Source organism: Poecile atricapillus, chromosome W (genome assembly GCF_030490865.1).
Source record: "Poecile atricapillus isolate bPoeAtr1 chromosome W, bPoeAtr1.hap1, whole genome shotgun sequence".
Lineage (NCBI taxonomy): Eukaryota > Metazoa > Chordata > Aves > Passeriformes > Paridae > Poecile > Poecile atricapillus.
This window is the reverse complement of record NC_081288.1, coordinates 37,572,551-37,596,389: the sequence shown is the minus strand read 5'-3', so window position 1 is coordinate 37,596,389 and position 23,839 is coordinate 37,572,551. Positions and strand designations below refer to the sequence as shown.

Here is a 23,839-nt window from a genome sequence, read left to right as displayed (position 1 = left end):
CACATCCAAGGAAATGCTTCACCATAAATCCTTTTCCCAGGATCTGCCAGTTCATGACAGCTCTGAGCTGGAGTTTCATGATTTTCCTCATTAAGTAGTGCAGGAAATGACAGATGACCGTGATGCACTGTAAGAATATCTAAACCCATGCCCTCAAGTGGTTCTTAGGGCTGCAAGTGAGATGTGAGGTGCAGATGTGTTGCCCTGGTTATTCTGAGGAATCAGCCTGCTGCAGAGTCACTCTATTGGAAATGGCAGAGCTTCAGTGTCCCCTGTCACTAATGCAGAACAGGGTTGTGTGTTTCACATGTTCAATCCTTGCTCCAAGCTCACATTTTGAAATTGTATTAAAGTCAAATCATCCAAAAATTGTAGAGTGAATTAGGAATAAGAATCTTTGAACCACTTCTTTCCAAGATAACTAATTTTTTTCCCAGACGTAATTTTCTTTATTAATATGGATTTTCTTTATGTAATATGGATTTCTTTACATCTTCTGATTAGCTGTTTGGTCCAAATTTAAGTCATTGGCTTTAAGGTTGATGGCAAATATTCACTAGAAGAAAGCAGGATCACTTGGTTGCTGCCAATGAAATTGTACTGGTGTTATTTTTATAAGAAGGTTGATAAAAATCTGTGTTAAAAAGGAATTTTTGTCTTTTTTGTAAGGACTAGGTCAACTCTGCATTAATAGATAAAAAATGCTGGTGACATATATGTACAAAGCTGACATGGATAGCATCTACAGGTCAAATACAATGTTCACTGAAAAGCAGTCAGTTTCAGTTTAATGGAAAATCTGTACTCTAAGACTTGAGTACAGGCAGCTTTTCACTACTTCTCTTTTTAGCTTAAAGAAGTGCACTTCTCTCTAGATTTGCATGATTTGATTTTTCAGTACTCAGATCCCACAGTTGGAGACTGAGTTTTCTAGTGGGCTAAGGACTGAGAAGCATGGTCCAGAGGGGCTCTTTTAAAACATACTCTCAACTGTGCAATTTCCTTTAAAGCACGTCTGATAATGTCAGTCCCAAGTCATGGGAAAAATAGTCTACAGTTTTTTATTACATCTTTATATTAGCAAAATAATTTGGTTCCTATTCATGATGTGCTTATTCATACTGAGCAGGACTTTATAACATGAGTCCTCCAGAAGTTAGCATTCTACACTTCATTAATATTTAGTATGGTCAGGGTTATAAGCTTAACCTTCAATGGAATTCATTTGCGTCACTAAGCTTTCAAAATTTAATAGAGATAATCAATACTGAATATTTATTTTCTTTTCAGTTATTTCTATTTTCTGAAGACTTTTTTTGGTGTGTGCCCACTGCTGTCGGTTCTACTTTGTTCTTCACTTTCTGCTGTTGATGCTCTTAATACCGCCCAACAGACTTCTAGGCTGCCGCAGTTCTTTTAATCCAAACTCCAGCTACAAGCAGCTGTTCTGTAGGCAGACTTTTTTTTATTAACTTTGTTAGGAACTATGCCATATCATATTACCGTCTTCTGTTCGCGGCCTGTGCAGCTGTAGTTGTTGCTTTCCACAAAAGTCTCCACAGAAAGCCATAACCTCTCTTTTCTCAGAAGATTTGTGTGTGTGTCCTTTGCTGCCCTTAGGTTATTTTTGCATTGCGAATAAGGTTTTTTTTCTACCAAGCGTTTTTGTTAGTTTAAACCAGTTCTACCAGCTAATTTCAACTTGATATGAGTCTTTGCAACGTGCTAGCGCTTTTTCTACCAAGAATTTCCTTTCATTTATGTTATTAAATAAAAACTTAGTCTCAGAGCAGTCCACCAGCTTTGGAAGGGCTGTTTAGCATTGTAGCCAGACAGGCATAGGGCCAAAATCTGCCAAACTAACTTCTATTTAGGTGTTTAGCTTTCTGTTAACTTCAGTGAGAGCTCAGACATGTAAATAGGTTTTAGGAGCTTAAAATCCCATGTGGATCTGATTTCAGTTACTTTTCATTGAAATTTAGGCATCATATGAACAATGGTAGATGAACCTGAAAAGACCTCATTTCTCTTCCACTCCAAAAACTGAGGTCACCAGCATTTCATGGTTAGCCTCTCTGCCAGCTCCCTGGCTGGCTTTCAGAAGCTGAATCAAAACTATTAAATGAAAAATTAGGTGAAATACATTGCACCAAATGTTTCAGACTTAGAAAAATTCCCTACTCACAGAGATGAATTATAGCAAACATAATACAGTAGGGAAAGACTGTGAGATACGTGATGAGACTTAAGGGATCCTATGTATGATCCTAAGGAAATTTAAATTTGGGATTAGGATGAGAATTCCCACTATCTAATCAGAGCACGGTCCTAAGCAATTAGTGTCTTACAATACCTCAGTCACAACCTTCTTAGTACCTTTTCTTTCAGTGCACCTTTCTGGAAATTTGGTTTAATAATACAATTCCCATTAGGTACATATCAAATTGTCACTGTATGAGAAAATTGATAATAAGTCTTTCTACAGTTCCAAGGTGACCTGAAATAATAATTAAAAAATATGCAGTTTCTGACTTCCATAAATTTTAGTGTGAACAGTGATCACTTCATCATAGTTAAGTCATGTTTAGAAAATTTAGACAAGCTGCATGATTGCTCTAGGAAGCATGGAATGGTATGTTCAAATCAGTACCATCTGTGGACAGAAAAAGTTGGGGGAATTTTAGTCATTCTTGAGGAATGGAAATCTGATTCTCCATGCTAGAGTAATTGTAATCTGTAACCCAATAGCATAGCTGTCTTGAAACTGTCTCTGAACACAACCACCAAGTTCAAGAGATACTGTGCCACTGGGTGTCACTGCTCTTCACTGTGGCCTTAGGACCAAACCTCTTTGATCTGCTCCAGTTTCGGTCACATATTTTCATTTGTTCTAATGAGTGATTACATTTATTTTTGATTTGTCTGTGTAAGGAATGAGACAAAATTAGCTTGATTTTAAATTGACTAACGTTTAAGGCTCTGACTACATTTTAAAGGTCTGTAGGCAATGACAAAGAAAATTTTACTGTTAATTCTGCTGACTGACCCTTGATTTTTAGGTTCAAAATATTTTTTTATGTGAGTCTTCATAAACTGGAAAAGTGACAACAAAAAATAGTTATCAAAATTTTTGTGTGAAAGAAGAAATGCTTGTCTGATTGTCTGCTATCAGGATACCTGCAAGTCTATCTTTAAAAACGTTGGTTTTCATGTAGTGTTACTGGGATAATCACAGATGTTACTTTCAGCCTTGTGAAGATAATGTATATGGGCACCCCCAGTAGTCAGTGGGAAAAAGGACAGATAGAAAGAGAATCATTTCTCCACCCTCCATTTTTCCCCCACTTTCACTGAGTTTGTCTCTCCAAATGTAATGAAAGCTTATGGAGGCTGCATTTATTAGAATTTTGTTAGTCTGTGGGAGAGCCCAAAAATCAGAGCCACCATCATTTTGCCTGATATAATTGCTAGTTCTATGAAAGCCAAGTGTCTTTTCCTTTTTACTGCGAAATTGCTAACTCTCAAATATTTTTTATTTCAACATCCATATTGAAAATAAGGGAACAATATACTCCCCTTAGGAAGGAAAGGCCACTATGGTGTCTACACCATGGGCACTGCAATGGGACCAGCCTCTTTAACCTGACTTGTTTTAGGTGCAGAGACTGCAGTTGTGCCAGCCAGGGCTTAACCTGCTGCACATTTGAGCAATTGAAGGTATATATTTCCACCTTCTCACTAACACCCAGCAAATAACTAGTTACTATCTGCTTTATGGCAAACCCTAATTTCTGTGTTGGAATATAACCCAATAATTAATTCTCTCTTCTAGCCCACATTTTTTCTTTATCATATTTGAGTGTGTAAGGATTCATATTTTTGCAGTATCTTAACAGATATTAACAGCTTACATTACAACACAATAAAATATGAATGGAGGAAAAATACAGGAATTTTCTGCTAACCATGTGGCATTTCTCTGCCTTTATTTTCCATAAACTAGTAGTCAAAATAATACATTTCTTGTCATTTACACAAATAGTTAATACAGTTTATAAAGTTTTTATGAAAATATTGCAGTGTTTTATTTTTTTGAAAGTTGATTAAATAAGTATTACATCTCTGAATCTGAGCAAGCAAGAATGGTACTGCATGTTTTGAGGTTTTTTACTACTTTCTGTAATGCTAACAACAGAGAAAAACAACTTCAATTTTGATAGCACCATGTATAATGATGAGAGTTGTCTTTAGCAAAGATTCTTTTTATATAGTTTGCTGTTGTTCTGTGTCTGGTTAGGGTGTAGCAGGATGGGAGCCCAAGGGGCTGTTTCATACTGTGGTGTTGTGTACTTGTGCATAAGAGCTCAGTGGAAGAACAGGGGAAGGCCTGTGGTTCTCTGCCTACTCCCTCTCCTGCAGGCTCCACCTGCTTTGGGTTCATTTGAAGGAATTTTAATTTCTCAACCTTTTCATCAACAGAGCTTTGTCTGATTCAGAATCTACATTTCTTTTTAAACATCCATATTTAAAGGAGAAGTTTCAGCTTATTATAATGTGATGATTTTAATAAACAAATTGTTGCAGACAAAAGCAAAGATCAGATATTCCCATAAGGCTGAAAGAAAAGAAAAAGGAGTGTTTTCTCTTTCTTCTCCAGTAACGTTGGTCTGGGATCCTTTTCTTCTTTATGTAAGCCTTGGGACTTCTTCAGTTTCAGTCTGAGGATGTATCGTGTGTTTTTTTTACCAGTGATACCTCTTCTCCCAAAGACTCTAAAGCACACTTTAAAGCTATGTGCACACAATGATTCCTGAGCTGATTTTTCTGCACAGTTTTTGCCATAGAGAGTATTAGTATTATCTTACAGAGTCTTAGAGATAATATTAACTTTCTCTATGACTATGTGATAAAGCACAAAACCATATGTTGCAACTAGTCTGTGAAATCTGGGAGTACACTGCTGACTCAATATAGACAGGGTAAATGTGTGTACATGTATATGTATGTACACATATGCACTGCTTCTCTCTCATGGACATGAATATAACCTGCATATAAATTAATGGAAGCAAAGTTTGTGGGAAGTTTGTTTTTTATCTTTTATTCAGCTCTTTCTCTTCGTGTTCTAGTAAAGCACAATGCTAGACAAACATATTGCATGTCTTGGTACTTTTCATTCAGATGGTGGAACAGGAGACTTACAAAACTTTCCTCAACATGTTGTTTGAGAATTTAATATACTAGCAAGAGAGGGGGACACATGAGCCTTTCTAAATGAGAGGTGAAGAATGCCAGTTAAAAGCCACAGTAAAAGATGCTATGGGTCGGCCAAAAATAACTTGTGTAACATTCCCTCCATTAGTTGAGACATAGCCCCAAAAGTAGCAATAGAAATGTCATATCTCTCAAAGCTGGTCCTACATGCTATGCCTGAAAGATTTTTTCTTTATTTCAAAACTATAGTAAATGTATGCCACCTAAATATGTACAGTGTGATGTATGTCATTGGAAATATTGTTTATTAAATATATGAAGTTGAATCTTGGTATTTAGATATGCTTATTAAAATATTTTTTTCAACAGTGGATAGAATTAGTACAGTTGAAATCACTTCTCATTCAAATTAAGGTATCTTACAAGTGTTTTAATTTGTAGTTCCTAGTGCTCCCAGGGATATTGTTTTTTCCAACGTGCAGTCAACAAGTGTGACCTTGCATTGGAGATCACCAAAATCTATCCTTGGCTACTTTCAAAACTACAAGATTACCACACAGCTACAATCCATCCACTGCAGTGACTGGGAAGCTATGGAATGTATTGAACATGAGATGCATCAGTATTTATATGAAAATGTCATGTATGACTGGATAGAAGACACGGTGTATGGACTGAAAAAATACAGATGGTACAGATTTGCTGTTTCTGCCAGTACGAATGTAGGTTATGGCAGTTCTTCACCCTGGATTTCAACTCAAACCCTTCCTGGCTGTAAGTAAGGATGTCTGTCATGTCTCATAATGCTATAACAATGTGATGTTCATCTAAATAAGAAGGAACTCTGGGTAGAAGTTTTTCTTCATAGACCTATGACACTGGTGAAGTCAATAAGGATTTACAGCAACTTTATAACAACTCCTGATCTATTATATATATCTATATATCTATATATCTGTCATGTGGTAGGTATACATACCTAACTACCTAACACTGATTGATATTTCAATGGATTTTGTATACACTCTTTTATATTTACTGCTTACCCAACAACAATTTCAATCCTCAGCTGTACTACAGGTGTACACTTGGTAAGTCTGAATTTTTGCTAGTGTGACTTGATATGCCATTTTTCAATACAATTTCGCCTGTGGGGTGTGCCAATGAGAAAAAGTATTTGTTTAATTATTTGACTAAAACTCTGTCCATTAACATTGTAAAGTTTTTCTGAAATTCTGTTGTGTGTTTTTGGCAATGGAATTTAAGCAATAGTTTGAGAGGAATTAAGATTTCTTTCCAAGACCATATCCACCAGCAGAGTTTAGTAATCAGAGCCATGTAACATGTACAGGATTGCCATGACACATATTAGAACTCTCATTCCTCAGCTGAGGATTTAGTTTCCAAGAGAAGAGGTAGTTGTCGTAAATAAGTCACCACTAAATATTTGAGAGAAAGGGACATGTAACATAAATTATTTAGGCAGTTGTCATGGGGATATATGACTTTCCCTACCAGTTTGCAGCCATCCTAGTAGAGAGAATATCTGGTCTATAGCCTCTGTAAAATGACTGAGAATCACCATGAGGCTTAATCACAGCTTTTTCAGTCATTTCCCCTTACAAAGTAATAATAATGGAGCTACCAAGTACTTAAACAGCTGTGTACCAAGGACTGCTCCATGGCCCAGATATTTACCTTGTCCCAATCATATTTTTATAATCATGTGATGTGAGCACAGGAAAACTTGGATACTGTGATAGTTAACATCATAAAAGCCTGATTTTTTATAAAGCTCAGAAGTAGTTCTTTAGATTGAGAAGTGCTGGAATCAGCTGCAGGGTCATCAGGGTCATTCTCACGTGCATTTTTTTTCTTTGTCCAGTGACTCTTATGGGGAATCTCTGCTTGTAGATCAATGCAACATTTTAAATTAAGGAGAAGGAAAGAAAAAACAATAAACCCAGATGGAGCAGAAAATAGATAACAGAAGTTCTGCAACTCTTGAGCCAGCAGCTCTGGGGAGATTTCTTACCATTAAATTGATAGAATTCAGCTGCTGATGTATGCAAATACTTTCCACAAAATTGTTGCTGAATTTAAAATAGTTAGGGATTTAAACTGTATGGAGAAGCAGTAAATGGAAACACATAATTGCATAACGTTAGAATGATTTTTATGATTTCCTCTTTGGACAGTGATGATTTGGTTTAAGAGAGAGCTAGTTTCCTATCCAATCCCACTGAGAAGGTGGTAGTTAAAAGTATAAACATCTCAATAGGCTGCACAAGCCCTTTCAACCCACTCAGTGTCATTCTCAGCAGTAGGTCCTCTGTGTGTTCTAGTAGATAGTTTAAAAGTGGTGGGGTCGAAGATAAAAAAGTTCCATCAGTTCTTCCAGCCCAAGTACCTGGGGCTGCTGACCTGTGTCTGTGGTGATGGAAATAGGCAGCAATGAATTTCCTGTGAGATAAACTGGTGACACACCAGGAGATAAGCTGCCTCTAAAACACACCACTGTAGAGTTGAGGAAGCATGGGCATTATTCCAAATGTCATGTCTTTTTCCTGGGGTAATGGCAATCAGCTGAGGAGGAAAAAAAAAGAGGAAGGTGACATGACACATCTGGGTAGCCAGCTGGCAGCTCCATCGTGCTTCAGCAGCGCTGGGAGCCTCCATGAGCAGTGGCTGATCTTTAGCAAGGGCAGGTTTCTAGGCACCTCATACTTTTCAAAGCCTAGTTTTTAGAAATACTGTTAAAAAAACCCCTCAGTTCTGCTCTTTCCTTTGCAAAGGCTACAGCTTGTATGAGGAAAGAGAAACTCAGAATGGACCAACCAGGTTCAGCACTCTGGGCAGCCTTGCAAAGTGTATGCAGAAAACAGGTGTTGATCTCCCTCTCCTTTCCCTCATGGATAGGGCCAAGCACCCTCTGGATTAGCCTGCTGATACACAGCCAATATACATGGCCTGTTAGGGCTTAAGAGTACTTAGCTGCTATGTAAAATACCCTGAGTACTTAGCCCATAAAATCAATGGGAGTTGTATTTGCACATTTGAGGGCAGAAGTTAGGCACTGTTTCACTTGATTTTCAAGAAGTGTCTGTGTAAGACATTGCTTCTACCAAAGGTAAAGTTACCTTTGTTTTGAAATAATAGTTAAAGGATTTTTTCTTCATAATTCATTTGGTTCTCAGAAATTTGTATTTCTCTCAAGCCTAAAGAAAATATTACAGTATTATGTTCAGGAGGTTATTTATTATCAGGAGGAGGATTTAAGGTGAAAACTGTTAGAGTAATTTCCCAGAATAGAAAGAGAAGAAACTTCATGAGCAACAAAAATTACATAAAAGAAATCCTAAATATTTTTTACAAGTTCTGAGGATTTGACTGTTGTGCTAAAGCAGAAATACCTAATTATTCTGACTATCCTGACTATTCTGACTATAAGGTGAGGATCTTATCTGTTTATTTCAGTTGTTCATTATGAAGACAAACGTAAGGCTATTATTTTCAAGATTCTTTAACCCATTGGCAAATTTCAAACAAACAAAAAAAAAGGGTAGTGTTCTGTACTGAGAGTGGCTATAGTTAACTCTGTGAAAATATTGTGGATTTTTAGTACAGCCCAGTTCTCACAGATAAACTATTTAGCTTTCTGTCTTGCACTCATCACACTACTTTATTCCTAACAGGAATTGTTTTACTCTCGCATAAAGTAGTGTGATGGCACCATTGTTGTTGTGGCACCACTTTGTTCCCTCACACCTGCACTTAACCCAAGTTTCAATATTACATTTATGAGGAGAATAAGATTGGCTGAACTTAGGTTTTCTAAGAGAAAAATAATTGTGGAGGGCCAGTGTTAGATGGAAAATGAATGACATTGAGATCACTGACCTCATTTTGGATCTCACACAGTTACACAATGCAGTGCTTTTTTGGTAAGCTGCCAAGTCCCCTAATGCCAGGATATCGAGGTACAAAGGAAAATCCCAGATATTTGAGTGTCCCATGAAGGCTGGGACATAGAAGTGTGGGGCAGAGGGTTATGCTTCCCTTTTCAGCACCTTCATTCCCAATCCCTGCTGATACCCAGTTGCTTGGTACTATTAAAGAAATATTTCTATGTGATGAAAAGTAATGAGATTTCATGTCTTGCTATATGTTCTTTCTTCTGGAAAGCTTTGCCCAGGAGAACTTGGTTTTCTTTGTTTGTTACATTTCCTCAAAAATAAATATTTCAAAATAATTGTGGACTTATATAAGATATACCTGTTTAAAATTCTATAAAAATAACCTAGATGGTTAAAAATTTAATAACTGAAGCACACATTTAATTTTTGCTGGGAAAGGGAAAAAAAGAGCTAATCCTAACCAAACTGGCAAGCATGAATTTCTGTTAGAAAACTGGACTATTCAGTCTTATTTTTGAGGATTATGCTAAATGATGGGCTATCCAGACCTATCTTCAAACTAACACACTTAACTGCTGCCTTAGCATCAGGACACAGATGGATGGGAAAGATGACCCTGACCTCCATAAGACCCACATTCCTGTGCAAGGATAGAAGCATGATAATCAGGAAATGATGGTTATTAGTTACAGAAAATGCATTATTGTGAAAACCAGGAGAAAAGTGCTTATGAGAGGAAGTGATTGGATTATGGGGGAATGAGAGAATAAGACTAGGTCATTTCTCCAGAGTAAATTGCTGTGATTTATAAGAGAAAGGGGGTAGTGATATCATGGCTTCATATTGACCAGATTCATTTCACAAACAAACCTAAATCAGAATGCGGCAGTTATCCACTGAATCAAACACAGTTTTAAAAAAGATGTTTTTTGTAAGTCATAAGACATGTCAGATACCTTTAATTTTGTGGTTTTCTCCCCAATTGTACCTGTTATTTCAGAAACTATTCCTACATTTTGGTATGATTTGGTTAATGTCTGATATTTTACTTTTCATAATGAAAATAAACCAGGTATTAATTCTTAAATGTACTTTAGATAAGTAACTTAAATATAACATACTTAATCGGAATTTTCTTGCAAATATCTACAAATACATCAAGTATAAACTGCATATGGAAATTAACCATATAAGTAACTGCAGACTGGATGATTTGTAGATTACGTTATGATTTAAAATTATTTCATACCATCTAATGCATAACTTCAGAGTCTATTAGTTCTATAAAGAAATTGGCAAATTGTCTTTGGAAACTTGGTTTGAAAACTAAGGCTCAAGAAGCCATATATATATATATATATATACTATTTTCCAGAAAATTCTGCTTGGTAACAAGCCTGATGTGCATTATTTGAAAAATAAAATTTGTGTTTATTCTAATTTGCAGGGAACTTGCTTGCCCTTGTATTTTGTTTTTCTGTTGTAGCTCCCCACTTGACAGTGCCTTCTCTGAGCACTCTTCTCCTTTACCACCCCTCACGTGCACTCACAGTTCATTCAGTTATGCTTCATCCAGTTGTTCCATGCTATTCAATATTTTTGGGGACTGCTTCCAATGGTTGAATTTGATCCTGCCTATGAAGTCTTATATAGTCCTGCTAATCCCAGCACAGGAATCTAATTCCTGTATCCAACACCCTAAACTCATCATAGCACCTTTCCTAATCCCAAATATTTCTGTTTTATTCTGCAACAATGGTGCCAAATTTTCACCTCCATAGTGCAAAATTTTATTATTTTCCTCATTAATCTTCCACACAGAACTGCAGCAGCTACATACTTTTTTCCATGTTCTTTTCCTTTTCCTACCTTGTGTTCTTCCTGAAGACCTAAGTAGCCTTGTATACCCTCCAATTTTTTCCTCATTTAGCCCTCTTATCTAATGATTGGTAGTGGCAAACTACATATTCACGTGTTAATCATGTTTGAGAAAAGAGACTGCATCTTCTAATTAGCATAGGTATAATTGCTTCAGTAATTTTTTTATAATATACTGTTGACTCATATGTATATTTTTGTGGTAGACTGAAAAGAAGGCACCATGAAGTCAAGTTCTGGAAAGATGTACAAACATGTTGTTGTTTTTTAACAGGCTGTTCAGTGACACTACAGCTGTCTTCTTTTTGTAGTAGATCTGAAAACAAGGCACCCTGGAGCCAAGTTCTATAATTATCTACAAATCTCTTGTCATTCTATTCCAAATTTTATTTTCTTGAAGTTTAAATGGCTCTTATGAAAAAATAATACCATTTACTGAGAATTGCTGAGATGTTATTATAATCTCATTAATTTCTCATTCATTAATAAGAAATAACTAGGTTAATTCACATATCACCTCAACAAATTATATGTTCAAACAAATGGAAATTTTAGGGAAATCTAATTTCTTAATGTGAACATTCTTGCCCTCTTTCAGTTCTTACCACTTCTTTTGTTTGGGTTTTCTGTAGTTTCTCAACACATTAAGAATAAATTGAAAGGAAATGTAGAAAATTATTTCTGCTTGTACCTTTTGATACAGCTGAAAATTTTTTCTAGCATGCAAAATATGATGTTTTTTCACAATGTTTTGTTCTTTAAATTATTCATTTGACATACACAAATCCATTATGCTTGTCTATTTGTATAGATATTTGCATATATTTTGCTTGTGTTGTGTGAAATACTTTAAAAGAACTTGTAACTAAATAAACCTATAATCTCAATATAAGATGAAGTCATAGTCCATACTCTAGAAAAATTGTAGTGATTACACTGGAAGATGTGTTTCTAAAGTTATTTGAGCCGTGTTTAATCTTAACTGTGTGACAAAGTTTTATTTTCAAATCTCTACTGGCCATAGAAATTATACTGGGTTAATTTTTGTGCACTTCCTTGGCCATGGTTCACATGCACATTTTTTCCTACAGCTCCAGATGGTCCTCCAGAAAATGTGACTGTTTTAGCTACATCTCCTCACAGTGTTAATGTCAGCTGGAGTGAACCTGCCATCATTACGGGACCGACGAGCTACCTCATAGATGTTACCTCAGTAAGGCAGCTCTGCTTTACTCTTATTGGGTATACTGATGCTTGGAGATATCAACAGCACAGCAGATGTTCTTATAGAAATTGCAGGACAGACATAACTGGACAGAAAACCAGTCAATTATATAATATATAACAATACATAGCAAATATAATTGTGTCTATTTCCACATAAATTCTATGCAAGAATTAATTGTACATTTATAAATTTATTAATTGGAGATAAGTTAATGCTTCATATTAAGAGATATGTGCTAATAAGAGGTCTTGGAGGAAAAAATGTGTATCTGTAAAGGTGTATGGGAAAACAGTAGTTGAGCTTTGTGGAAGTCGACCTCTTTTTAACCACAATGACTTTTTCATCTTCAAAGGAATGAAAGGTTCATCGCAGTGATTTTATAAACCAAAGTAGAGAGCCTAGCAAAAGGAAATGACTTGTACAAAGTTACATGGCACCAGAGGGCAGCTTTAAAGTCTTTAAAGTCAAACTAGATTTCCCTCTTTGCACTTGCTGCTCTGTCCATCAGATTAGTTGTATTTTGGTAGCACAGTAATAACACTTCTCTCTCCTTGATCTTTATAACCAAAAAAAGCTGACATAAGAGAAAAACTCCAGTGGCTTTTCTCTTTTCATCCTCTACTGCACTTACAAAACTCCTTAAAATCGCCATTAATAAACCCCATTTCCTGCCCTGCAGCAAGATAGGCATCTTTCTAAAGTCAAGCACATGAGAAGTAGGATATAGGTTCCATGTTCTGCCAGGAATTATACAGACTGGGCTATAAGTGAAAATAGGAAGCAGTTTATCAGACATTACCTAGGAAAAGTTTCCGTTTTCAGTTTCAAAAATTTTGAATCAATCTGTTAGATAGTAGGAAAAAAAATTAAAATCTTCAAACTATTTAAGGCCTTTAAACAGAAAATTTTCTGAGAATAGAGTAAGACAATGTCTGCATATTTAATTTCTGAATCTGTCATAAGAATTACAGATCTACTAACATAATAATACTGAGATATATCTGCAATCAAAATATCTAAGCAGATCACTAAAAAATACCAAATATTTTTTAGCTACTCAGAAATGTTACAAGGGAGATTAATGTGTAGTGTTGTAATTTTCTCTTTTTCTAAGTTCATTGTACAGCATGTAGAGTGAAATCTGCTCAGCTCTGAACATGCTTACTGCAGCAGTAGTATGGCAGGATGAAGGATGTATTACAAGGGGAGGACTGTATGACTGTATGACAAGGGTGATTGCTTGGTCCAATGGGTAGGTCACGAAAAACTACTCATCAAGTTTTATTTCCCCTCTAATAAAGTTAGAGAAGACTTCTTCCTTGTGAAATTCCTGTAACTTTTGGCTAAACAGCATTTTAGTGCATCAGCGGGAAAAGTTTCATCGTTTTTATAAAACTTAAAAATTCAGTTTTCAAAGCTTGATTTTTTTTGGGTTTAATACTTTATCAACTTGTATTGAAACAATTTCTTCTTGTCTGATAATTCCAAAATTATAAATTATATAATCTCAATCTACACTCTGAAAATATTATCGATATGTTATCAATAGGAGTTAAAATAAAACTCCTGAAGGAAGATGATCTATGGAATGTTCCAGGTGAACTTGCCAGCATTTGAAAGAAACTTAAAAAACTTTAAATCTTCAGTTTGGAGGACCAGTTTTGTTTTTACAAAGTGAGGTTCTGGGGTGTTTTTTCCAAGTATATATCAGGTAACCAGTTAATGTTTATGGATTCCTTGTAATTAGATGTTGTCTGTCTAATGATCAGTAACTACAGGTGCCACTTCTGTAGAACTTTAGTACACAAACCTATTCCTTCTTAAAGACCAATAAAGCTGTCACAATCTTTTTCAGTGAAATTTTTAGTATATATTTTATTGTCCCAGTGGGAAATTTTTTATGAAGACTCCAAATTCCACAAACTTCCAGTATGTATAACTTTACTCACTTTTATTCTCAACTGACTATCTTTAAATATTTAAATATTTATAAAATAGCATCATAGAATAATTCAGATTTTTCCTCTGTTATATACTAAAAGTTAATCATTAGTATTCATAACTGAATGTCTTAGGATTCTGCTTAAATTACAAGGATGTGCCTTGCAGTTTTAAGGATCAGAAAAGCTAAAAGCTACCCCATTGTTTTTCCTCCAAGTCATGCTTTAGTTTGTCTTACTGTCTACTATAATTAGAAGTACTTCCGAATAAAATATTCCTGGAAATGGCTAAGGAAAATGGAACTTAGCCATTAAACTCCACGAAGAATAGAAATACATTCAATGATGTAGTGCTGTGATTGTACTTTGGGTGTTGAATAAATATTTATATGCCAGATTTTTGATAGTCAGAAAGAAGAAAATATTTCAGCTCTTGATGGCCATCCCAGGAAATGAATGCCTGTTTAATTCATCAGAAAGTTTAGTTCAGGTTAATTCTCAGTGGGGATACATGCCTATCTGTCAAATAAATGATATGCTTGAGCTATTCTAATGTTTTATCAGCTGCATTTAATACAGATTTTGTTCAGTGGGAAAACTACTGTACAGCTACCTAATTCTCTTTTCAAATTACACACTGAAGAAACGATAATAAAAACATGATTAACTGAAGCAGTGGGAATCTACATAAATAAAATTTTATAAATGATACTTGATGAAACACTGGAAAAGCACCCATTTTTTCCCTTTTCCTTCTTTTTGAATCTACCTTTAGAAGCAATTAATTTGATATAAAGTCCAACATGGAAGATTTTTCTGCAGGGATACAGATTACTTGAGATGTAAGGATAAGAGGTATCCACAATGTAATCCAGCCCCTAGCCTGCTCTAACACAGAAACAAGTGTACCTAAAGTATTTCTCAAAAAATATTTGTTATCTTTTTCATATAATATCCAGTGCTGAAAATTGCTCAGCAACCCACAATAGATTATTTTAGTTTATAACTAAATTAATAGTCATGGGTTTAGTTCCATTTTTAGGTACATCATTGCAGATCGTGTAATTTTTAATAGTAGTTGTTTTTTGTGTAAGTAAACTTTATTTTTGAATTTTTGTGAATACTGTAAACAGTGGGTTACCTTCAATTTATAAACACCCTTTTTCGTATTTTAAAGTTATTACTAGGTCTCCTATAATCTTCCTGTTTTTAGACTGAACCTAAAAGCTTTTCAGCTTTTTTAGTGGGAGAATTAATCCTTCCCAATGCATAAAAAAGAGCTTCTATTCTTCTATCCAAAGAAGAACTGAACTTTCTGCTGTTGTATCAACATTTATATTGCTGCTCAACTCTCTAATTGTATTCCAAACAATCTTCTGCTATATAACTGCTCATCTTCTGGATCTTTTGCCTATGCTTTTTTTTAAAATTTGTTTGATGCCTATTTCAGGTCACTATAATTGCCCTGGCCCAGTGTCTCCAAACAGGTTCAGGTTTGCTTGGTTTGAGACAGGACCAACCAAAGAGTCCATTCCCTTAACCACATACTTGATGTAGTGCCAGAAAGGAAACATGTGGGTTAGATGGGAGTGTATTCCCCAGCACAGCTTTGTACTCTTGGTATCCAGAGACTTCTTGTGAACCCTTCTATATAACTAGATAGGAAAGTGGAAAAATAAAAGTTAAATAAGATGTTCAAATAATAATTTCCTGCTTTTGCTGTTTCAAGCCTTGTAACAACTTTTTTTTTATTTTACTATTTTTTTACAGGTGGATAATGACAACTATAAAGCTCAGTTTTTGAAGACAAATGAGGAGGATAAATTCTTAGCAATTTTTGATTTGAAAGCATTTACGAGGTATTCTGTAGTGATCATTGCCTTCACAGGGGATGTTAATGCTGCACTCCTAGAAGGCAAGGCTAGTTCCCCAGTAATTGTCTCCACTTTTGAAGCAGGTTGGTAATTTTTTTCTACTTTATACAGATCAAAATTCACAGTGTTTCTTTAATTTGATAAATACATGAGGAATTTGACCACAAAGTGGGCTTTTAATACAGATTTCTCCTCAAGCAATATTTTTTCTTTAATATTTAAAAAGGTGTCAGACAACAAAAAAAAGGGATGGTTATAAAAACTAAGATTTACCTTTAGTTATGCTGGGGTCCTACCTCACTCCATGTAAAATTTGGGTATGTGGAACACAGCCAACTAGATTACTTCTGTGGCCAATGAAGAGAGAGGTTCTATGTATCCATTAGCATGTATATATGAGACACCTGTCTTGGGCAGGGATGACCCATGTGGAGGTATCTGTTAAGAGACTGCTGAAAACTCAATACAACATCCTTGGTTTTGGTGCAAAATTTAAACATAAAAAATTAAGTGAAATGAATCTTGCCATTTATAAATGGTATCTGTGCAGACTTGAGGACATTATCTGTGTATTCTCGGCAGAAGGAAGTGGCTAGTGAAGGCCCATAGGAAATTCTGCTTGAGTCAGCTGTTCCACAGATTCTGAACAATCTGAAGCATGAGCTAGATATTAATGTGACAAAAGTATATGATGTTGCTAAGTTAGTCAGAGAAATAAAACTGAGAGATGAGATGTTACAGAAAAGTAGATTGCATTTGCATTTGCTTAGAAAACCATAAATAGTACAAAAATATAAATACATACATGGGGAAGATATAGTCCTAACTTTACATACATAGATCATGGTTATGCTCTGTCTACTGTCTTTGCTGGTTTAGAATTGTTTTCCATTGTTCAAAGAAACAAACAAGCAAAACACTAAAAATATTTTCTTAAGAGGTATTAAAGTTCTGCTTCATTCAAACTAATTATCACCTGTTTATAAAGCATAATTATCTCTAGTAAGGTCTGCTGTGAAACAACTTTTTTAGTTATATACTCAGGTTAATGTCAGATTTAAATGTACTACGCAGTGACTTTATTTATCATTTTTCTTTCCTTTGATGTATGAAAATCTAAGGTCCCTATTGATTTGATACCATATGTACATATATATGTATATATGTATCTCCAATGCTTTAAATAAGTTAAATTCTAAGGAATTCATGACCTTCTATCCCTGGAAGATGATATGCTCTTTTGCTGTGGAAAAAGATTAAAATATGTGGTAGCTGGATCTATTCTGAGACAGACAGCATCCTGTAGTACCTTTTCTGGTAGCCCTTATCCTTATGTAAATATGAGATACATTAGGAGGTGCAGTAACTTTATAGAGGAACAGTTATTTTTTTCCGTCTCATCTTGTTTCATCTGGTTTGTACAGCTTAGTTTACAGCTTAGTTAGGACCAGTTGACACAGATTTACTCCAGAGAAGCCTCAGTAAGCATTCTTTGGCTGGTATAAAAACCCTGGGAAACAGGACGACTGCATCTAAATCCTTGACTGAGGGAATGTGTTTACCTTCCGTCATTTGATTTCACTATTTAGAGGTCACGCTACATACTTGTCTGCTCAGGTAGAGCAATAAATATTTAGCTGCCTGGAAAGAATGTTACAGCCTTTTGTTTCAGAAAGGGACATTGGAAAAATGATTTACATCTTCTCTGTCTTGAGAATAAGCTACTGGAATCAGTGTTTGACAAGAAAATGCCTCCAGGAAAAATGCGTGTTGTGCTTGTGTCTGGGCATCAGTTAGTGGGAAAAATTTTCCTAAAGATTTAGTTGTGATAAGCAGAGACTTTTAGGACCACAGTAGCTTGTTTATATGTTGGGAAGAGCTTGCTGCCAACAGGGGAATACTCTGCTTTTCTCAGAAAGGAATACTCACTGACTCTTGCTTCTTGCTTGTCAACATCTGCAAGGATTTGTGTACCCCAGATGTGTTTTGAGGTATAAGGATGCTTTCAGGCTTTTTGAGTAGATAATCAGAAAAAAAAATTCTGAGTAGAGACTACTGAGTCTTGTCTAACCATTATTTTAAAAATTTATAGCATTCAGTACCATCAATAAGAAAAGGATTTCAGTATATATTTGATTTTTTATTGTGTTTATGAATATTTGCATATGCAAGAACTACTTAAGAATTTTTCATAAAACCCAGAAAAAAAATCAATTAAATAATACTGATATACAAAATATATAATTTTAATTTTTCCGGTTTTACTCTACTAGTAATAGTAGTAAACTGATCAAGTGAGTCATTGAAATATTTATTTCAGTGCCTGAAGACCCACCTAACAACATAACTTTCCAGAAGATACCAGATGAAGTAACAAAATTCCAAGTAACATTTGTGCCACCATCTGAACCAAATGGAAATATTCAGGTGTATCAAGCTATGGTTTACAATGAAGATGACCCTGCTGCCATCCAGATCCACAACCTTAGTGTCATTGAGAAAAAAGATCAGTCAGTCACTGCCATGATAGAAGGACTAAAAGGAGGACATACCTATAATGTCAGCGTAAGAACTCATACATTTTTGGGGGGTAGGGGGATATTTTTTTTTCTTTGATATAAGTGTAAGATTAGTTTGAAACTTTGCTGAATATGAAGATTTTCATGCCAAGAATGTTAGCTGGGATGCAAAGAGAGGCAAGTCTGAGGAGCAAGGGGAGCAAGGGGAGCAATGAACAGGATAGAGTGAGTGGAAGCAGGATGCGTCACTAGTCTGGATGATCAGTTCATGTGCTCAGCAAAGCAATTTGTGACACATAGACAAGCATAAGACTAAATTTCTCTCTTAATTCCAGTACTGGAATTGCTCACTGGACATGAAAGGCCCAGTTCTGTAAGGGGAGCTTGCCAGAAGTATGTGCATGAAGTACTTTCAAATAGTCAGAGACTGGGACATGAGAGGAGGAAAGATCATTCTTTAAGTGAGCTTGCTTACTCCTTTTTTAAGAGCTACACTCTAAGCAGTGAATTGTTACCATACTTAGGATTTCAAAGCTGAAAAGTAAATTCTAGCCTTGTGTGACTGACAAAAGGTGTTTCAGCATTCATTGTTACTACAGATATATCCCAAATTGGCCAATATGAAGCTATTAAAATACTCATTAAAACAAGTATTTGTTTTTTTAAGGTGTATGCAATTAATGGTGCTGGTGCAGGGCCAAAAATTCAATTGAAAATAACCATGGATATCAAAGGTATGTCCCATAAAGTATACTGTTACTGAAATCTCTATAAATTCTGAAGAAATTATGTTCCACCTGTGAGTACACAGCTGTTTGCCTTGAGCTATTATTTAGAGGCTGCATAATGTAGGAACAGGAATATATAATTGATCCTCTTGAACTGTAGTGTTCAATTTTGCTGATCATTTGCTATTTGTATCATAATCTTACTGTAAAGCACATGCAGACTCACTGAAATAATCATATCAAGTTCGATATTTTAGTTACCATCAGCAAACAGCTTAGAATATGACATAGAAATAGCAGTATCAGAGTTGTTGAAATAAAGTCATTGATTGATATTAATTGAAAAATTAAAAATCACTCATTTTACTGTTTTTTCTTTTAATTAAAAATTATATACATAGGCATTTATTACAATATAGTTTTTAGAGGCTTAAGACAGTAAGTAGAACATTAAGTCATCCCTGAAAATATGCTGGAGATTTTTTTTTGCATAACTCACCAGTGTGCCTGAACAATGTACCTACAGTGAAAATACTGTAAAACAGAACTCTCTGGTATTTATTTGCTTAAAAACAGAACCTCCAAGGCCCAAAAAGAAACCAGCACCAGTTTATGATACCAATGGAGCATTACTCGTCACAGCTACAACAATTACAATCAGGATGCCAATATGTTATTATAGCGATGATCACGGCCCTATCAAGAAGATACAAGTTCTTGTTGCAGAAGCTGGAGGTAGAATTTAATTAGTTCCCTTGAAAACTGTTTTCACATTCAGGGTGTTTGTCTTTTTCATTTGTTTTCTTGGGTTTCGGTAATTTAATTTTAGAAGACAGACAACAAAGTCACTTCTGCTGTGGCAACAGCACTAAGGGCACCCGATACCTGTGGGCTGGGTACTGGATTCTGGGAATGCTTTCTGGTGAAGTGTCTTCCATGCTGTTTGAAGCCACCAATATTATTTAGTCTCTAATTCTATCACTATAGTTCTTTATTTTCTGTTTCCTTGGAAAAAACCCCAACATTTGACATTTGTGAGTATAAATAAGGATGAAGCTTTTGGGGTTTGGCAAGGTTATTTTTCCGTTGCTATTAGTGTTGCCTGTAAAATAATGCAGCCATGTGCAGTTGATATTTCCATTTCATTACGGGGGCAGAGATAATTCCCTTCTGTAGACTGTGGGTAAGAATGTTTATTCCCTTGCATGGGCTGATGAACATTTACTCACATGAACTGTGCTGTGAAACCTTTTAAGTAATTGCTTACCAATGTGAGTGGGAGTTTTATGATTGGACATTGTATGGTTCTTACTTTACCTAAGAAGGACAAACTCCAGGTATTTAAATACCTTAGATTTTACTTTGTTTCAAAGTATAGAAATAAAGTGTGCACATTAAGTGAACTCACCTTGTCTCACCTTTTTCTGAATTTTGCATTTTAGCACTAATCCTAATGCCATTTACTTCATAGCTATTGCTGTGAAAATTCTCTCAAACTGGAAGAAAAACAAATTCCATGCTAAGCAACATTGTGAAGATTTTTTCTCATGAGCTGTTGGGTACCATCCACATATGGAAATCTAGAAATTTAATTTATGAAACCTGACTGTATTCAGATTTAAGAGTTTTTACTGGCTTTGCTAGCTAGCCATGCTCAGCTTCAAAGCTGAGTGTCTTGGGCAAGTAATATACTCTACAGGCAGAACTGCTGTGTGAAATTGCCCCTCAAATTTTCTAGATGTGATTTAATTGGCTTACTCAGAGTTAGCAAAACATGGATAGTATGGATAGTAAGGAAATTTGGGTTTAAGTGCAAATACAGTTATAGACTTAATTGTGTAAATTGCACCAATGGCATGCTAAGCTCTTATAAAATAACTTCCTATGTAACTTCTTTAATTGCAGTCTGGTTAGAATGTAAATTTAATTTATTATTTCTTTTTTTTGACAATAGCTCAGCATGATGGGAATGTTACCAAGTGGTATGATGCCTACTTCAACAGACCAAGGCCATATTTTACAAATGAAGGCTTTCCAAACCCACCATGCATAGAAGGAAAAGAAGATCTGAGTGGGAAAGAAGAGATATATGTCATAGGTGCTGATACTACATGTCTGATACCAGGCAGTCAAGACAAAATATGTAATGGCCCACTGAAACCAAGAAAGCAGTACCTGTAAGTACATTTGCCTCCATGTTTGCCCAAGAGACAGACTTAAGTGCAATATAGATTTATGTAATCACTCAAATATTTAATAATAATAATATATAAAAAATAATATATTGTATATATATATATATATATATAAGTAATAACGTATAGTTAAATTAGAAGAGGAGGAGACTGAACTGATCATCATATGGATCTAATTTTAACTTTTTTGGCTGAGCATAGATATGGGAGACAAATTTTTAACAAAATTTTTCAAGCAAAAGATGATGCTTATTGAGTTATTAAATGAAATAAATCCGAATTCAAGATAAGTTATTCACATTGGGGTTTTTTTATACATTTATGATTTTGATACTGAGTTCTTGATATCTGTCACAATGTCACTTTTGTAGGTTATTAATGATTTTAAATATATTATACTAAACTTAAATATATTATTTTAGTTTGTAAATGAGACCATATTTAAGAAAAGGCACATAAACTTTATTTCATTAATTTTCCTGGTTTTCTTTCACAGATTTAAGTTCAGAGCAACAAACATTAAAGGGCAGTTTACTGATTCTGACTATTCTGACCCTGTCAAAACATTGGGTAAGAAGACTGTGATTTACTAAAGTATTTCTCTATTTCTAAAGAGTCTACACAATTCCATGTTTCTTTTTAGTACTGTGGTTTCCATGAAGTCAATAATCCCTGTGTTTGCTGGATGTAGCTTAACTAGAATGGCTGAAGAAATTTATCCATTGCCTTGTATGTCCTTTTGAGGTTGTCAAGAGATTCTATGTGAGCTTGGACTGTTAAATGAAGAGGCGGTATTGATAAAGTTTGTTTGCAGAGATTCAAGTATACCAATAAAAATGTTGCCGAGATAGTTCACATTGTTTGGCAAACAATAGCCAGTAGCTATTCTGTTTGTGTTGTTTCCTTCTGTAGTGGATGTAGAACTAGTACTGGATACTCTTGGCTGCGTGACAAATAGGCTTGGTGGCTGTGCCCAAAGAATGGTGGTTGAATGGAGCTCCATCCAGCTGGCAGCTGGTCCCTAGTGGAGTTCCCCAGGGCTCAGTATTTGGCCAGTCCTCTTTAATGTCCCTGTTGATGACCTGGCTGAGGGGGTCAAGGATACCCTCAGTCAGTTTGCAGGTAACACCAGGTTCAGCAGGAGTGTTGATCTGCTGGAGGTCAGGAAGGCCCTGCAGAGGGATCTGGACAGGCTGGATCAATGGACCGAGGCCAACTGGATGAGGTTCAACAAGGCCGAGTACTGGGTCCTGCACTTGGGTCACAACAACCCCATGCAGTGCTACAGGCTGGGGACACAGTGCCTGGAAACTGCCCAAGGGATAAAGGAGCTGGGGGTGCTGGTGACAGTGGCTGAACATGAGCCAGCAGTGCCCAGGTGGCCCAGAAGGCCAATGGCATCCTGGCCTGGGTCAGCAATGGTGTGGCCAGCAGGAGTAGGGCAGGGATTGTCCCCTTGTATTTGGCACTGGTGAGGCCACACCTTGAGTCCTGTCTGGTTCTGGTCCCATGACTGCAAGACATTGAGGGGCTGAAGTGTGTCAGGGAAAGGCAATGGAGCTGATAAGGGGTCTGGAGCACAAGTCCTGTGAGGAGCAGCTGAGGGAGCTGGGGTCATTTAGCCTGGAGGAAAGGAAGCTCAGGAGAGATCTTATAACTCTCTACCTGAATAGAGGTTGTGGCAAGATAGGTGTCAGTCTCTTCTCCCAGGTAACAATCAATAGGACTAGAGGAAATGTGCTGACAGGAGAGGTTTAGATCAGCTATAAGGAAAAATTTCTTCACAGAAAAAGTGTTAAGCATTAGAACAGGCTGCCCAGGAAAGTGGTAGTCACTATCCCTGGAGGTATTTAAAAGATGTGTAGATGTGGCGCTTAGGGATAGGATTTAGTGGTGGCCTTGGCAGTGCTGGGTTAGCAGCAGTACTTGATGATTTTAAAGGTCTTTTCTAACCTAAATGATTCTATGATTATATTCCAGTGAGCTTAATGGCAGGTCATCTAAGGGCAAGACCCTTTAGCCCTTTCATCCTTCAGATATAGACAAAGCTCCATATGAATTAATAAATTATTATTGTCTAATAGAATCCATCTGGTCACTGAAGTCACTAGCCAATAAGCCAGGAGTTATTTGGTCTGAAATCAAACATAATTCCTTCGTGGCCATGTTGATATACCCCAAAATTTGGAATGATATCTCCTATAACAGATTGTAATAAAATCTGTAAGTTGTTTTAATATATTTATAAGTCAAAAACTTACTTAGCTAAGCTTTAGACCTGACTTTCTGAAAATGTATATCAAGACAACTGGATGAGTACCCAGAAGAATTTTAGTAGGCACATAT

The 23,839-nt window shown here is 35.9% G+C and overlaps 1 protein-coding gene across 1 annotated transcript in view; it reads left to right on the top strand.

Annotated features, from left to right (window-relative positions):
- The window catches only part of PTPRQ (protein tyrosine phosphatase receptor type Q), a 100,373-nt gene that overhangs the window by 46,150 nt on the left and 30,384 nt on the right, over positions 1-23,839 (top strand). Inside the window, exons 26-33 of the mRNA XM_058863363.1 lie at positions 5,656-5,988; positions 12,101-12,222; positions 15,948-16,134; positions 18,372-18,616; positions 19,238-19,304; positions 19,875-20,033; positions 21,253-21,475; positions 21,990-22,063. Coding sequence (XP_058719346.1) covers positions 5,656-5,988; positions 12,101-12,222; positions 15,948-16,134; positions 18,372-18,616; positions 19,238-19,304; positions 19,875-20,033; positions 21,253-21,475; positions 21,990-22,063 — 1,410 coding nt within the window. The remainder of the gene's footprint in view (positions 1-5,655; positions 5,989-12,100; positions 12,223-15,947; positions 16,135-18,371; positions 18,617-19,237; positions 19,305-19,874; positions 20,034-21,252; positions 21,476-21,989; positions 22,064-23,839) is intronic.